Below are 17,857 nucleotides of genomic sequence, written 5' to 3'. Positions count from 1 at the left end.
GCTGCAAACCACAACATAAATGACTTTGACAGTTGCTTCACTATGCAGAACCTTTGAATTCTCCTTTCTCTGAGCTACACAGATGGGAACTGTCTCAATCATATCCTGCACTCTCGCAACCCCCCTGGCCTAAATCTCTGCTCTCATTGCCTCACCTTACCTTTTCCCTTCTCTCTTCTGTCGACCTAAGTCTTCCTCCTTTCCCTACCCCATATGGTCTCTCTCTCTCTCTCTCTCTCTCTCTCTCTCTCTCTCCCCCCCCCCCCCCCCCCCCACCTCCACCTCTCTTTTTCAAGCCCTTTCCCCTCCCTTTCTGTCTTTTCATCTTCACCTTTCTCTCTTCCTGCCCCCTCTCTCTTGTTACATCTCTTTTTGCTGTCCTCTCTGTACTCTCCTCTTCTTCTTGTGTGCCCACACAGTCATCTGTCCAAAGACCTGCTTCTTTCCCATTACCCCCTCCTAACATTCTTATCTATTCCTTCCCCATGTCCATCTGTTCAGGCAACTGCTTTCAATAATCGAGTATCAATAACACAGGCCAACGAAAAATTTTTTTGATAAACTTTTTTTACTCTAATGCTGATCTTTATAGATTTTTATGAGCTGAATCCAAATCTAACCTTAGTTTTTTTGTATCACCCATAGTTTTCAAGCAATATGCTTTTTATTATATAGTATAAAAATCCTATGCTATACAGTAAACAGGGAAACTAATGAAATGCTTTATTACAACATAAGAGTGGTTTGAATTTAAGTAAGCTACTTAAAACAATGATAAGTGTTAATAGAGGTTTCAATTGTCAGCTGGAATTGATTTATATTTTCTTTCTCTTTTTTCTTTGAAGCTTTTTGTGTAGCTTTTTCTACGATGAGTCGCTTGCTGAACTTCTTGGTGAAGTGACCAACTGCAGTCCCCCATCATGTTGGTGTTCCAGCGGCCTTGGTAGCATTTTTTCATCACTTTAATGTCCTGGTGAAAATGCTCTCCTTGCTTCTCATTAACATCTCCCATACTGTCTGGGAAGTAATCAAGGTGACTGTTCAAAAAGTTAACTTTCAGGCACATTAAACATCCTAAAGTTTTAAACTTATTTAACATTGTAGCTATAATAGAAACATATTCTGGGTCTTTTTCATATCCTAAGAACTTTGTAATGACTTGCTTGAATGATACCCATGCTTCTTTCTCATTTAAGGTCATTGTGGATTCAAAGTTCCCCATCAAACATCAATTTTCTAATGTAAGGTCCGACAAAGGCATCTTCTTTTAGTTTAGCTTCTGAAAGGTGTGGAAACTTCTGGCAGAGATACTTAAAACACGGTCCATCTTTAGGCAAAGCCTTTACAAACTGTTTCATTAGGCCTAACTGTATATGAAGAGGTGGTAGGAGTACATTTTTTAAATTTACAAGATTTTAGCATAGAAATTTCTTCTCACCAGGTGTTGATCCCTAGTCCTACTGTCCCATTCACACAAGAAACACGGAAATTTGGTAAAACCACCTTGCCGACCAAGGAGCATGCATGTTACTTTTAGATTGCAACATATCATCCAACTATGAGCAGAATAGCTTATTTTATTTAGCACTATTTCTAAGTTTTCATAGCTTTCTTTCACATGTACAGAAAGTCCAACAGGTATTGATGCATACATTACCATTATGTAATAAAACAGCCTTTAAACTAGTTTTGGATGAATCAATAAACAGCCTCCAGTCTTCCTTTTTGTATACAATACCAAACTCATTCATCAGGCCAGGAATGTCTGAGCAGTACACTAAATCACCTTCTTGTTAAAAAAAACTTGGAAAATTGCTGCTCTCTCTTTCTATTTATGTATATGCTGGTTCCGACTTCCAATAAGTTCTTTTCTTTTAATCTAGAGCCAAGCAATTCAGCTTTTTCTTTCGTTAAGCCCAGATCCCTTACCAAATCGTTAATTTGGGCTCTAGACTTTCTGTATTATAATGGAATTCATCATCATCTGGTTCATTTAAATCAGATTGTATATTAGTTCTTGGCTCCCTCCATATCATAGGAACAGCAAATCTAAAGGCTTTTTTTCTCCTTTTTGGACCATTTTCTCAATCTTCAACACACAAATAACATACCTTACATGGTGCCCAAGAATTATCTTGATCACCAAGTTTAGATCCAAAGTATGATAGATAAACCTTTTTCACAAAGTCTGTAATGTTTCTTTTGTGTTTTTAAATCACAAATTCACCACAAATATAACAAAAACTGTCAGCAGAGTTTTTACAACCACAATTAGACATTGTACTGAGCACATGTACAGGACACGGGGAAAGTGAGGTTAGGTTGACAGTAAACAAAACAGCATCTGTTAACACAAAAATAGAATCGACCTTTTTTTGCCAGTAAACGTTTTTCAGCAGTGCTACCAATGTCATCTACATTCATTACACCTCCTTTTTAAATTATTTTAACTATATAAAAGCTGTTAATGTCTTTAAAAATCGCTTAATTTAATAAATTTAACTGTAAAATGTGAAGAAATGATGGGTGACACAGTTTTTAAGTATCATATTTGGATTCCCCACCCTAAAAAACATAAGAGTAATGTATTTTCAGCAGAAAAGTTTTTCCATCATTGGCCTGTGTAATCTGTGTTGTGTGCATGGGTGTGTGTGTTTGGGTGTCTTTGTAGTTGTGTGTGTGAATATGTGTCTTTGCCATAGAAAAAGAGCTATCGCTCAAAATATAGTATGAATGTTGTTTTTCTCATGTGTTTCTGTGCTCCATGCATCAAAAATCCCCTATAAATGAGTGGTTGCCTTTCCCCTATTTTACGTATTGCTCTATATAGGAATGTCCATTATTGTTAAAAATCTCCGATATCAAATTTTAATGGGACCTTAGAATAATTTCATATTAGTTTTTTGACATTTTTAACAATCTCACATACCACAAACAAAATTTGCACTATCACTGTTTTAAATGGAGATAATTCTGACTTACTGTTGAAGCATTAGTCACATTACTTGTTTTGTGTAAGTAACGAAGGCTTTTCATAATCCTGTTCAGTGGTTTTCAGAAATGTATAAAATCCGACTTAATTTTTCTCTATCCAAAATAAAAAAAATATTGTTGTTATAATGGATCGAAATCTCTACTTAGAACTTACTTTTAGGTGGTGTAAGCTGACGATTGTGCTCTTCACACCAGCCAACAGGATGTATGTATGGAGATGAGGGATCTGCCCAATAATCAAACGCTTCATCCAAACCATCAAAATGCACTAGTATCCTGTTATCAACAATGTCTGCCACTGTAGCCACACATACCAAGTTTTTGTTCTTGCGATCCACTGCCTCCAACTTCATACCTATACGGAAGCCACTAGGACACACAGCCTGTAAAAACAATTTGAACAAAAACTATTACTGTATTAGGTGTTCGCATCACCAACATGGACATTTAGGAACTAACACACAATCAATAGATCTTTTTTTCATTACTTTTGGCAGATCAGGACTATTACTTACAACATCTCTCGAGGTTGTCCCAATTATTATTATTATTATTTGTGTAATTAACTCACCCCCTCCCCAAAATACACATACTGCTGAAAAGGACCACAGAAAGCAAGTGTACAGCACAGACTATTGACATAATTCCACTCTAGGGATGGTCTGGATTGATATGAAAATAGAAGTAACAAACTTCATAATGCTATGATCGCTTTAGAAGAGCATTTATTCAGATTACCAGTTTTGGCAAACTATGCTGCCATCTTCAGATCTGTCAAGCAAAGACTGAGTAAGCACAAAAAATGGTGCAATATATTTACAGAACATTTGCAACATAGTGTGAATCCATAAGGCACCTTATGCACTACACTTCAAATAATCTCATCCATGAATACCATGATTTGGGTCATAGTATGTTTATACTATAAACCTCCTACAACCTCCTCCCAATTCACATCCCACCACCGTCCACACCTGGCAGCCTTGTCATGTTGCCTGCATGCCACATCCTTTCGTCTTTCCCTCTCCTTCCCTCTTTCCTGATGAAGCAACCGTTGGTTGCGAAAGCTTGAATTTTGTGTGTATGTTTGTGTGTACCTCCATTATGACAGCTGCCACCCATTCCACATCAAACGGTCCCTTCCCTACAGCCTAGGCCTTCGTGGCAAACGAATGTGCTCCAGTCCTGAATCCCTGAACCATTACACCAACAACCTGAAAACAACTTTTGCATCCCGCAACTACCCTCCCGACCTGGTACAGAAGCAAATAACCAGAGCCACTTCCTCATCCCCTCAAACCCAGAACCTCTCACAGAAGAACCCCAAAAGTGCCCCACTTGTGACAGGATATTTCCCGGGACTAGATCAGACTCTGAATGTGGATCTCCAGCAGGGATACGACTTCCTCAAATCCTGCCCCGAAATGAGATCCATCCTTCATGAAATCCTCCCCACTCCACCACGAGTGTCTTTCCGCCGTCCACCTAACCTTCGTAACCTCTTGGTTCACCCCTATGAAATCCTCAAACCATCTTCCCTACCCTCTGGCTCCAACCCTTGTAACTGCCCCCGGTGTAAAATCTGTCCCGTGCACCCTCCCACCGCCACCTACTCCAGTCCTGTAACCCGGAAGGTGTACACAATCAAAGGCAGAGCCACATGTGAAAGCACCCACGTGATTTACCAACTGACCTGCCTACACTGTGAAGCTTTCTATGTGGGAATGACCAGCAGCAAACTGTCCATTCACACGAATGGACACAGGCAGACAGTGTTTGTTGGTAATGAGGATCACCCTGTAGCTAAACATGCCTTGGTGCACGGCCAGCACATCTTGGCACAGTGTTACACCGTCCGGGTTATCTGGATATTTCCCACTAACACCAACCCGTCAGAACTCCAGAGATGGGAACTTGCCCTTCAGTATATCCTCTCTTCTCGTTACCCACCAGGCCTCAACCTCCGCTAATTTCAAGTTGCCGCCGCTCATACCTCACCTGTCGTTCAACAACATCTTTGCCTCTGTACTTCCGCCTCGGCTGACATCTCTGCCCAAACTCTTTGCCTTTACAAATGTCTGCTTGTGTCTGTGTATGTGCAAATGGATATGTGTGTGTGCGAGTGTATACCTGTCCTTTTTTCCCCCTAAGGTAAGTCTTTCCACTCCCGGGATTGGGATGACTCCTTACCCTCTCCCTTAAAACCCACATCCTTTCGTCTTTCCCTCTCCTTCCCTCTATCCTGACAAAGCAACCATTGGTTTTTGTGTGTATGTTGCTTCCAAATAGAAAAGTGAAAAAAGAAAGAAAATTAATACCGAAATAGCCTTGAAAATAGCAAAAAAATATCAGAGAAGGGTAACTACAGAGGCAGAATGAGAAAAGATAATTGGTAAACAGGATAAGACACAATATCACTATTAGGACACAATTATTGTAATTTTCTCACTGCACAATTTTCTCTCTCTCAATATACAGTTTAAATGATTAAATTTTTCTATCCTTTATGAATATTTTTTGGTTCTTCCTACCTTCGTTATTCCTTTCTCCTGATGAATACTTTTTTTAAAATAAAAATGTAAGGTGGGCTATTTTTATCTGCACATGTGGATTTGTCATCCTATTGAGAGAACTCTTGTCTCAGTGTTTCATTACCAGGTGGTATTCTATGTAATGAGTGTTATCAAATTTTAAATGTTTGTGTCAAAAGCAAATTAAAATCCAATTATTAATATGCCAGAAGAAGAGTAGTATGTTGCCTGAAAAGTACATTAATGCTTTTGGTAGAGTTAGGCAGACAATCAATTTGGCTTGTGGATACACAAGCTGGGCTAGTAAACCATACCAAATGATTCATGAGAGTACAAATATTTTGTGGTGTCACCACCAGACACCACACTTGCTAGGTGGTAGCCTTTAAATCGGCCGCGGTCCGTTAGTATACGTCGGACCCGCGTGTCGCCACTATCAGTGATTGCAGACCGAGCGCCGCCACACGGCAGGTCTAGAGAGACTTCCTAGCACTCGCCCCAGTTGTACAACCGACTTTGCTAGCGATGGTTCACTGACAAAATACGCTCTCATTTGCCGAGACAATAGATTAACATAGCCTTCAGCTACGTCATTTGCTACGACCTAGCAAGGCGCCATTATCAGTTACTATTGATAGTGTGAATAATGTACCGCCAAGACCGACGTTCACCATTAATGGATTAAAGTTAAGTATTCCACCAGCTACGTCCGTTTTTCTAAATTCTAATTTCCTTGTCCTGTTCCAGACCTCACGCCAGCCTGCGTGAGCTAAAACGCGTGCCTTTTGGCCTCCTTCTAGTAACACGGTGTTGGCTCTCCTGCCAACCAAAACATATTTCATATTAAATAATACAGTGAATATAATCATTCTTCACCAAGGAACTTTTTTCTGTACTAATTGCCATACTTTCTCTTTGTTAAACCTTAGAACTGTCATAGTCATTAGGTTACTGGAACTTGTATTATTAACCTTACCTATTACCATGAAAAAACTTTGTTAAATAAATCATTGACCAAGAGCACAGACTTTCTTCCACCTTAAAGGCACTGTGAGGCTGAAAGCTATTTACAAAATTGAAATGGATCTTTATCCTTCGTTCTTCTTACAAATAAGAAGCGTAAGGGGCAGTCAAATTAAAACAACACAGATGTAAAAAATTAAGTAAACTGTTAACTATTTCAAAAGTAATCACCGTAACTGTTAACACATTTATCCCACTGTAAGACAAAATGGTCAATGCCTTCATGAAGAAATGTTTGCAATTGCCTAAGGAATCATGGTAGTAGCCAGCCATGCACCTCTTTGAAGCGCATTGATGGCCACAAATGTTTTTCTTCAGGGTTCAAAAATGTGGAAATCACATGAGGAGGGATCAGAAATGAATGGAGGATGTATAACGGGCCCCACACGAGTGGCAGACCACAGTGATCTGTCACATGTGATATTACTGCAATCAGTCGCTTGCTCACCTCGACGCAAGTGATTTAGCAAGCAATTTCAAACAGTATAAAAAATGTCATTGCATCGAGAACTTTTGCTATGGAAAAGGATCTGCTATTTTTAAAAGCAGTTGCAGTTGATTTCTGTATCTCCATGAACACTTGCAAAAAACAAATTGAAAAATGTGTATTGCAATTTATTAAACTTGCTTTACGATGCTTTTCTTGGAAACTGTAGGTTACTTAACAGCATATATAATTATTTTCACTGATTCCAAGAAGACTGTTCGTCTTTCAAGTGTGCTAATACAATTTATTTTTCATTTATCAGTCCTCAATTTCTTTTTTATTCATTGTTATTATAGTTTAACTTTAAGTAGTTGCACAACACATTTTGTTTTGCAAGCTCAATGCATGTATAGAAATGTCAATAGAACAACTGCTGTTTATCATAACTCATTCTAGGAAGGAGAGTTTGATTACATGTAATGACAAGGGGTTTGAGTGTAGCTGCATAACAGATTTGGCCTGAGCTTTAAATTAAGATGCACACTTAATATTATGGTAGCTGTGTGCTGTTCTGTTAAGAAGTTAAAAACTTTAATAATAAGAGTAACTGTTTCATAAATAACTCAAAATCAGCAGATAAGGCCTAGTATATCTAGACTATAATTATAAACCTCCAACCAATTCTGCTTCTACAGCACTACAAAACCAAAGGCTGTATTTTGTATTACTTCTTAATATAAATGGCAACTTTGGCCTCGACTTCACATCTCAGAGTAGTTTGTGATTCCTGAATACCTGGCCTCGACTTCACATCTCAGAGTAGTTTGTGATCCCTGAATACCTATTAATTCCAATGTAAAATTCTTACTCAACATGGGCAAGGGGAAACGAAACAAAAATGCACAACCATACTTAATAACTTGAGGAAGGAGTCACACTCATATTGTTGCTAACCAGCCGTCAGCTGTCTGTGTGTATGAATTGATGTGATCCACCAGATTGTCTGGGATTTCCATTGTGATCAACAACCAATTGCTGTGATCTGTCCACACACATACAATCTACAAAGCAATCAGTCATCCATTAGACAGATGCTGTGATCTGTTGCTCTTGTGGGCAGGGGGGGGGGGGGGGGGGCCTTAAGGGCTTCCCATTGAAATCTCTGCAGTGTAATTGAACCAACCTTGGAAATGTACAGACGAGTATTATCCTGCAACAGAATGATGTTGTCCGTCAACATCCCTGGGCTTTTGGACTTGACTGCGAGTCTCGATTTCTGCAGTGCCCACATACCACTGTGTATCATTTGAAGCACATCATTGAATCCAAACACTCAGAAATGTTGATAGACCAGCAACATTCTGTTGCAAGGTAATGTCTGACCACATGATGTCAAGGGTGTTTTCACTAAGAAGCAGCAATTTCGTTGGGATGCCTTTACACAACCTCTCTACAGTACCAATCTCTCCCCATGCAATTTCCATATTTTTGAAGTCCTGAAGAAAGACTTTTGTGGCTATCTATTTGCTTCAGCCAAAGGGGTGCATGTATGGGTACAGTCTTGGGTACAGTCCCACAATTATTGAATAATGAAATAAGCTTATAACAATACTTGTATTTGGTATGACAGGTTTCAAAAATTGTACAAAATCTGAGTGTTAACCATTTCACTAAAATGGAAAACAAATAATCTGAACAAAATTGGAGTATTCAAAAATGGAATAAATTTTGTTTACTAACTTACATTTCCAGGCTTATTGGCAAAGAGATTCCTCGGAGCAGCCTGAGCATGACACTGCTTGAGATAGGCATTCCAGTTGAAACTAGCAGGCGAATAGCCTTTTGGTGGATGTAGCTTATGATTGTTTTTCTCACACCAACCCGCTGGGAAAATATCAACTGAATCCGCATTTACCCAAAAGTCATAGTTGTCAGGGTAGCCATCAAAGTGCAGTCTGATACGGTAGCCTGTTTGGAAAGAGGCAGTGTAATTACTTTACAAATAAAATTTTAGTAAGTGAAAATACAGGATTTCGTTCAGCTCATTTTCATTCATTTCTGTTTATCTCCTGAGTATGTATTCATAACTTAGTATCTCACTTTTCTGCATTACTTCAAATAGCGCCTGCAATTGCAGCGTCACCAAAGCTTGAAAAGTTACTTATAACAATTTTGCTTTAGGACACCTACATTTTACATAACTGGCTCTTTTATTTAGGTTTACTTAGAGATTTTCATTACTATGATTTTGTTTCTTATTTAAAAGTCAACAGTAATACTACCATATCATCAGAAGTCAATATTCTATTACTGAATGAGATGGATTTATTGGTTAACATAAATGTTACTAATGCAGGCAATAAGTATAGGAAAAGCTAAGTATATAAAGCAGGAGATGTGAGAATTAATTATAATGTTCATATAAAAAAGTAATCATTTTAAGGCAGGAATTCACTATTCAATATCCAATAATCACTTGAATGCCACAAATGTTAGATATTTGGTAACAGCATCTGTGTCTTGTTATTTTTTTATTTAACTGGATTCTTTAGTTGTGTTTCAGGTGTCAATAATAGTAATTAATTTATAGTACACAGATGTTACATATTTGTCGTATATCATTAGATATTCAATTCTAACCTTGTACATCAGAAACAGTGAGCACACAAAAATATGATGGATGTTCAGGATCAATTCCCTCAAGTTTCATGCCAACTTTGAAGCCATTTTTCATATATGGAAAAGGGTCACGAAACAGCTTCTGTGGAGCTTGTTTCCCTTTACAATGTTCCAGATATTTTGGCCATAAGAAACCTTTCTTGCTTGAGAGCCATGAAACAGTGGTCTGGAAAAAAATAAACTCATGACAAATAAAGAAATCTATACTAAAGCAACAATCATTGTTGTATTTCTGACACAGAGTCCTCATAATCTCTAGTTAAAATTTGCTACAGTAAAAATAAACATTGCATACTGGAGGTTGTTTTTGTTACTAGTATTACATAGATGGATATGACTCTCTTAAAATGCTTCCCAACAGTTAACAATAAACTTCATAAATGAATTATTGACTTTTTTAAGTTAGTTTCACAGCATCTGCAAGACATTATTTTGGAAATCAGTGGAAAATCTATGTCAGAAAGGTTCCTGGGAAGTTTCTCTCCCTCTATGCTCAACTGAGCATGAGCTTCATCACCACAGAGTATGCTGTTAGTGAGATGCCAAGTCTTAACCCTCAACCAAGTCTAGGACCATGATATATCTAGCATGTAATATCACATTTTTTAGTTCCTGTAAGCTTCTTCACCGCAAAGAAACTCACTGCCAAGTGGGAGGCTTGACATGGCCAACCTTTTTTTTTTTAATCATATCTTTTGCTGTGGAATCCAGTCATCCTAACAGTAGTGTTGACAAAGAATAGTTAACATATTAGTGCCTCGCATGCCCAGTCAGAACAATGGGGAATGGAATATCACTTAACAAAAGGAGAGCGGTGTCCTCCACCGTCAAATTGGTAAAATTTGGTGTTGCTTAAAGTAGTTTTTGGTAACTGTTTTGGAGTTCAGGGTAAAAACGTGTCTACGGAATGTGTGTGTGCCCAGGAAAATAATACGAATTGACCCAGATGTCTGGCGATTAGAAGTTTTTGTCTGGGGTCAGCAATTTAAGTGTTGGTAGGCATACCCAGCATATTTATCTTTCTTGATTATTGTAAGTGGTACTCGTACATTAATATACATCTAATTTATATTAATAAATAATAAGGTGCCCATTTTAAGTTCAATGATATTTATTAGTTTAGATAGTAAGCTATTTGCTGCTCTAATTGTTTTGTTAAAATGTGTTTGAAACACATTGCGACCTATATTGCTACATAATTATAAAAAAATGATTGAATCTGTTGAAGCAATATATTCGCTGATTTCTTAAGTCATTTTATCCGGTGTAACATGATACTCCATACCCCATAGCCCCCCCCCCTCCCCGCCCCCACCCTTGTTCACATCTACATTATGCATACCAGATGTGTTGCAGAGGGTACTTTGCATATCATTGGCATTTGGCATTTCTCATTTCGTTTGGGATTTATGAACAGTCAGAAGGAAGAAATGTTGGTACGCCTCCACATGAACTCAAATTTCTCCAGTCATTTAATATATGCATTTAATATATTATCTAATTTTCCTTGAAACATACTTGCTCATAATTTTAACAGCAAACCACTCCATAGGGTTATCTCCAGAAGTGTACATCACTGGAATTGAATCAGTATTCTGTGAAGCTCTTGCCTTTACTAAACAAACCTGTGATAAAATCTAAAATATGTTAACTTTTATTGAGATATTTCCTTTTTTGTAAACCAAATTTTTCAGGGGTGAATTATGTTTTCTTGGATTTTTTTTTTTTTTTTTTCAATAAATCTCACTGTGGCACTGGCCTTTTAGTCCAGTCAATGAAGACAATGTAGGGGAGGAAATTCGTGTGGCTATACATGTTTCTACAGTGGTAGGAGGGAATGGAATCAACAACATACTAAGAATCCTGACTGTTGCAGAGTGTGTGTGTGTGTGTGTGTGTGTGTGTGTGTGTGTGTGTGTGTGTGTGGTAGAGGGGGCGTCTAAAGGTAAGTTTTTGTTTTTCTTAAATAGCTCAAAAACTGCAACTTCTATCAGAAAGTCTTCCTCTACAGAATTAAATTTTCAACACAAAATGTTCTATGATTTTTATTCTCTGGTACTAACAGCTTCCACGATGCAGGGATGGAAAAATCACAGATTAAGTAGTATAAAATTAATGTTTATTGTGGAATAATGTGAGGAAAGAACAATTATGAAATGTGCGTACCATACCTAAGTGCAATAGACCTGTATTACTGAATAAATTGTGTTTTGGGAGTGCAACGGATTGGAGGGGGCAAAGGAAGGAAAAAGTGTGAAGGAGGGTAAGCTGTCAGATTGTGATCATAGACTTATTTACTTAACAGGTCTGCAAACTGGAGAGTGAGCAAGAATGTCACACCATCTCTGCCCCGGTAAGTCAGAAGAAGCAAATACAGGATGATTCACAAAGTTATACCGAACCTTCTGAAGTGCACCTTATAAATTGCTGGTGATGCAGAGTGTGTCAGTTCCACAGAATGCATTAACACTACATACAATATACCAGAGTTGGAACTTAAATAATGGCAACTATTTATTCACAACTGATACAAAAGAGTTACATATTTGCACCTGTTATTGTCCTTCAAAGTAGTCACCAGCATTGTGTAGAACCCATTGCCAGTGATGTGGAAGGTGTAGTATATTGTTAGCAGAGCCTGTTCTGTTGATGGTGCAAATGGAGTGGTGTACTGCCTGTCGAATCTCTGGAACAGTTCTGAAGCGAATGATACAAAGTGGTTCCTTCATCTTCGGAATCAAATCAAAGTCAAAAGGACTTAAGTCCAGGGCGTATGGTGGATGGTACAGTACTTCCCAGTCCCATCAACCGAACAGAGCAGCCACAGCTTGTGCTGTATATGCCTGCACATTGTCGTACAAAATGATGGGTGGGTTGTGCAGAAAGTGTTGCCGCTTCTTTCGCAAAGCTGGTTGCAGGTGATGCTCCAAAAACGAACAGTGATACTGTGCACTGAAGGTCTGCCATGGAGGAACATAATGCATTTTCGATCACGTGACCAAATCTTGATATTTAATGGTTTTTAAGCTTTAATTACATAAAAATAAGAGATATTTTGTGATAATATTGACGGTAAATGCTATTTAAATGTTATAAGCAGTCCGAATAACAACAAACCAAACCGTATTTTAAACACAGGAAAATGACCTATTGAAGTAACTAGTTTTGCTAGTGGAGGGCATGACATGACATCCTGTGAAAATTAGAAAAATGATTTTGACGCATGTGCGGAATACTCGCTGCATGCTATATATTACGGAATGGAGGGCATCTTCGCCAGTCTTCGATGGCTCACCTGAGGATGGCTGGCAGTTGTCCAGTCGAAATATCGTGGATGGAAGCTAACGACGACCGGCTGCAAGCCCGAAATCTTTTTGAATATTTAGTTCACCAGGAAAATTTTAAATTTCGCATTAGCTCCATATTTAACAATCACATACAACCATTTGCTCTACCAAAGATCCATACCCAAAGACTGGAATGTTTCACAGGTCACACCAATATTCAAGATAGGTAGTAGGAGTAATCCATTTAATTACAGGCCCATATCATTAACTTCGATATGCAGCACGATTTTGGAACATATAGTGTGTTCGAACATTATGAATTACCTCTAAGAAAACAGTCTATTGACACACAGTCAACATGGGTTTAGAAATCATCGTTCTTGTGAAACACAACTAGCTCTTTTATTTGGATGAAGTGTTGAGTGCTATTGACAATGGATTTCAGACTGATTCTGTAATTCTGAATTTCCAGAAGGCTTTTGACACTGTACCACACAAGTGGCTCATAGTGAAATTGCGTGCTTATGGAATATCGTCTCAGTCGTGTGACTGGATTTGTGATTTCCTGTCAGAGAGGTCACAGTTTGCACTAATTGACATAAGGTCATCAAGTAAAACAGAACTGATTTCTGGCATTTCCCAAGGTAGTGTTATAGGCCCTTTGCTGTTCCTTATCTATATAAACGATTTGGGAGACAATCAGAGCAGCTGTCTTAGGTTGTTTGCAGGTGACATTGTCATTTATCGACTAATAAAGTCATCAGAAGATCAAAACAAATTGCAAAGCGATTTAGAAAAGATATCTGAATGGTGCAAAAATTGGCAGTTGACCCTAAGTAACGAAAGGTGTGAGGTCATCCACGTGAGTGCTAAAAGGAATTCGTTAAATTTCGGTTACACGATAAATCAGTCAAATATAAAGGCCATAAATTCAACTAAATACCTCTGAATTACAAACTTAAATTGGAAGGAACACACAGAAAATGTGACAGATCTACTAAGGAGACTGTCTATAGTAGGCTTGTCCGTCCTCTTTCAGAATACTGCTGTGCAGTGTGGGATCCTTGCCACATAAAACTGATGGAGTACATCAAAAAAGTTCAAGGAAGGGCAGCACATTTTGTATTATCGCAAAATATGGGAGAGTGTGTCATTGAAATGAGACAGGATTTGGGCTGGACATCATTAAAAGAAAGCCATTTTTGTTGCGATGGAATCTTCTCGTGAAATTCCAATCACCAACTGTCTCCTCTGAATGCGAAAATATTTTGTTGACTCCAACCTACATAGGGAGAAATTATCACCATGATAAAATATGGGAAATCAGAGCTCGTGCGAAAAGATATAGGTGTTCGTTCTTTCTGTGAGCTGTACGAGATTGGAATAACAGGATATTGTGGAGGTGGTTCGATAAACCCTCTGCCTGGCACTTAAATGTGATTTGCAGAGTATCTACACTCCTGGAAATGGAAAACAGAACACATTGACACCGGTGTGTCAGACCCACCATACTTGCTCCGGACACTGCGAGAGGGCTGTACAAGCAATGATCACACGCACGGCACAGCGGACACACCAGGAACCGCGGTGTTGGCCGTCGAATGGCGCTAGCTGCGCAGCATTTGTGCACCGCCGCCGTCAGTGTCAGCCAGTTTGCCGTGGCATACGGAGCTCCATCGCAGTCTTTAATACTGGTAGCATGCCGCGACAGCGTGGACGTGAACCGTATGTGCAGTTGACGGACTTTGAGCGAGGGCGTATAGTGGGCATGCGGGAGGCCGGGTGGACGTACCGCCGAATTGCTCAACACGTGGGGCGTGAGGTCTCCACAGTACATCGATGTTGTCGCCAGTGGTCGGCGGAAGGTGCACGTGCCCGTCGACCTGGGACCGGACCGCAGCGACGCACGGATGCACGCCAAGACCGTAGGACCCTACGCAGTGCCGTAGGGGACCGCACCGCCACTTCCCAGCAAATTAGGGACACTGTTGCTCCTGGGGTATCGGCGAGGACCATTCGCAACCGTCTCCATGAAGCTGGGCTACGGTCCCGCACACCGTTAGGCCGTCTTCCGCTCACGCCCCAACATCGTGCAGCCCGCCTCCAGTGGTGTCGCGACAGGCGTGAATGGAGGGACGAATGGAGACGTGTCATCTTCAGCGATGAGAGTCGCTTCTGCCTTGGTGCCAATGATGGTCGTATGCATGTTTGGCACCGTGCAGGTGAGCGCCACAATCAGGACTGCATACGACCGAGGCACACAGGGCCAACACCCGGCATCATGGTGTGGGGAGCGATGTCCTACACTGGCCGTACACCACTGGTGATCGTCGAGGGGACACTGAATAGTGCACGGTACATCCAAACCGTCATCGAACCCATCGTTCTACCATTCCTAGACCGGGAAGGGATCTTGCTGTTCCAACAGGACAATGCACGTCCGCATGTATCCCGTGCCACCCAACGTGCTCTAGAAGGTGTAAGTCAACTACCCTGGCCTGCAAGATCTCCGGATCTGTCCCCCATTGAGCATGTTTGGGACTGGATGAAGCGTCGTCTCACGCGGTTTGCACATCCAGCACGAACGCTGGTCCAGCTGAGGCGCCAGGTGGAAATGGCATGGCAAGCCGTTCCACAGGACTACATCCAGCATCTCTACGATTGTCTCCATGGGAGAATAGCAGCCTGCATTGCTGCGAAAGGTGGATATACACTGTACTAGTGCCGACATTGTGCATGCTCTGTTGCCTGTGTCTATGTGCCTGTGGTTCTGTCAGTGTGATCATGTGATGTATCTGACCCCAGGAATGTGTCAATAAAGTTTCCCCTTCCTGGGACAATGAATTCACGGTGTTCTTATTTCAATTTCCAGGAGTGTATATAGATGCACATGTTGATGTAGAATATATTACTGATGACTAAAGTCTATTATGTGTATCTGTTGCATTTATTAAACTTATGGAAAATGCCACGAACTTACGCGCCAACCGAACAATTAGTGAGATGGTGGCTGTTGCCTTCATCCTTTTAAGATACAAAAATAGATGAATTAAGATGTTCAGGAAGCACCACTTTCCAATGGGGTTTATAAGCATCGAAAATAGAACTACTCTAAATGAAAATCCAGTAATGTGTACTGTGATTTCAAATACATACTTTGTCATCTGATACATCATCTGCTGTTTCATCAGACTTGGCCACAGGCTGTGCAGATATCTCTATTTCACAGTTTTCTTTTGCAGTACTGGACACCATGCCACTTTGCACAGCACGAGCATAATGATGTTGTAAATGCTGAAGTAACTGACGATCACGAGGCATTGGTCGCAGGCGATGCCGTGCATAGTTTTGCGACTGCTGCTGTTGCATTAACTGCAATAAACGCTTCTTGCGTCGCCGCAAACGGAGTAGAAGCAAATCACGTTCACGCTTGCTCTGCTGAGCACGCCTATTTGCAAAGTTTGAAGCACAAAGATCACTACAGAACCGTGAAGAGACAAATTCTGTTGACAATCCATAACAGCCACATCCCTCACAACAATAGATTTCATCAGTGCCACTACTGCTGCTGCCTCCATCCGCTGCTTGTCCTGAATTACCTCCAGATGGGTTCTCCTTCTTGGGAGGACGTATGACTTGCTGTTGTAAAGAGGGAGCTATAAATAGAAACAGTATCATTAAACATTTCTTTCCATTCTTCAAACACTAAATTACTTACTGCCTACTTTTATTTCATAAAAGAATGAATTAAATTTAGAAAAACAATGTGTGTATTGAATACACTTACTGGTACTGGAATGTTTTTCCTCCCTTTTGTCCACAGCCTTAAGAATGGAAGAGCAATCATTTGTAGCTGACGTTTGTTCAGCATTTTCACATTCCTGAGCTTCAGGGGCTGATTTACAGTCTTGCTTCAGCTTTTCACAGTCATCTTCATCAATCATCTCCATAATTCCAAATTCATTCATGCGAAACTGGAAAGAGATTATACAACACACTCATTACACTTAACATACTTCGACAGCAGGATTACAAAAGAAAATGGCTGCAGTTGAACAGAAGCATAGAATTTCAATTTTTTAACCCAGTGTCACCACAGAAATGAGAACAGACTAACAGTAATTTATCTGCTTAAGTGACAAAGCAGTCTGTTGATGTCTCTGAAATTTTAATCTTATTACATCAACTGAAATAACCCACAGTCGTTAAATTATAAGCCTTGCTATGACTGTTTGGCTAGTCTTACAACATGATCAAACAGTATTGTAATATGAAATTATACGTAGAATGAGAAAACGCAACTACTCAATCAATATATTTTAAAAACAAGTGATGGCAAAATACGTTACACAAAACTTCTTTCATGAAATAATAAGGAAAGGCAACCACTAACCTGTCACTGAATAATGATGGTACAGAGAAAAACATAACAGTATAGAGATACTATGAGCTTTCAAATTATTATACTTGTTCCAACTGTAAGTTCATTTTCTCTCGCACATAAACATCCAAACTGGACTCAAAATGGTGACGTTCATAAAATTAAAAGGGAAAGGCTTGGGACAAATGTGGGGGGAGGCCAAAGGTAAGGTTTGGAAAGTGGAGAAGTAATGTGGAAAATGAGAGGTCAGGAAAAGTGAGGGTAGATGTAATATGGTAGGGAGGGGACTAGTGGAGGTTGGGCAATTCCTTCAACACAGTTAAGAGGTGCTGTTGAGGGTGTGAGCGTGGCAGAGGGATCCAAACAGTACAGATACTGAAGCATCTACAGAAGTAATTGGTGTTGTGGAAAGCATTATGTTCAGCAACAGGATGGTTGAATTTGTGACTGGCTGGTCACAATTGGGTAGTGGCCTTCATGTTCAGCAAACAATGTAAGGGTTATCCTATCAAAAATACTATCCCCCCCCCCCCCC

The 17,857-nt window shown here is 39.8% G+C and overlaps 1 protein-coding gene across 1 annotated transcript in view; it reads right to left on the bottom strand.

Moving 5' to 3' along the window:
• LOC124606722 (lethal(3)malignant brain tumor-like protein 3) overlaps window positions 1-17,857 on the bottom strand; it is a 75,054-nt gene that overhangs the window by 21,612 nt on the left and 35,585 nt on the right. The window contains exons 5-9 of the mRNA XM_047138756.1: window positions 16,729-16,915; window positions 16,098-16,597; window positions 9,616-9,820; window positions 8,720-8,943; window positions 3,149-3,377 (exon numbers count right to left, since the gene is read on the bottom strand). Coding sequence (XP_046994712.1) covers window positions 3,149-3,377; window positions 8,720-8,943; window positions 9,616-9,820; window positions 16,098-16,597; window positions 16,729-16,915 — 1,345 coding nt within the window. The remainder of the gene's footprint in view (window positions 1-3,148; window positions 3,378-8,719; window positions 8,944-9,615; window positions 9,821-16,097; window positions 16,598-16,728; window positions 16,916-17,857) is intronic.

The sequence above is a fragment of the Schistocerca americana genome, chromosome 1, assembly GCF_021461395.2.
Source record: "Schistocerca americana isolate TAMUIC-IGC-003095 chromosome 1, iqSchAmer2.1, whole genome shotgun sequence".
NCBI classification, from domain to species: domain Eukaryota; kingdom Metazoa; phylum Arthropoda; class Insecta; order Orthoptera; family Acrididae; genus Schistocerca; species Schistocerca americana.
This window is presented reverse-complemented; position numbering and strand designations above follow the sequence as displayed.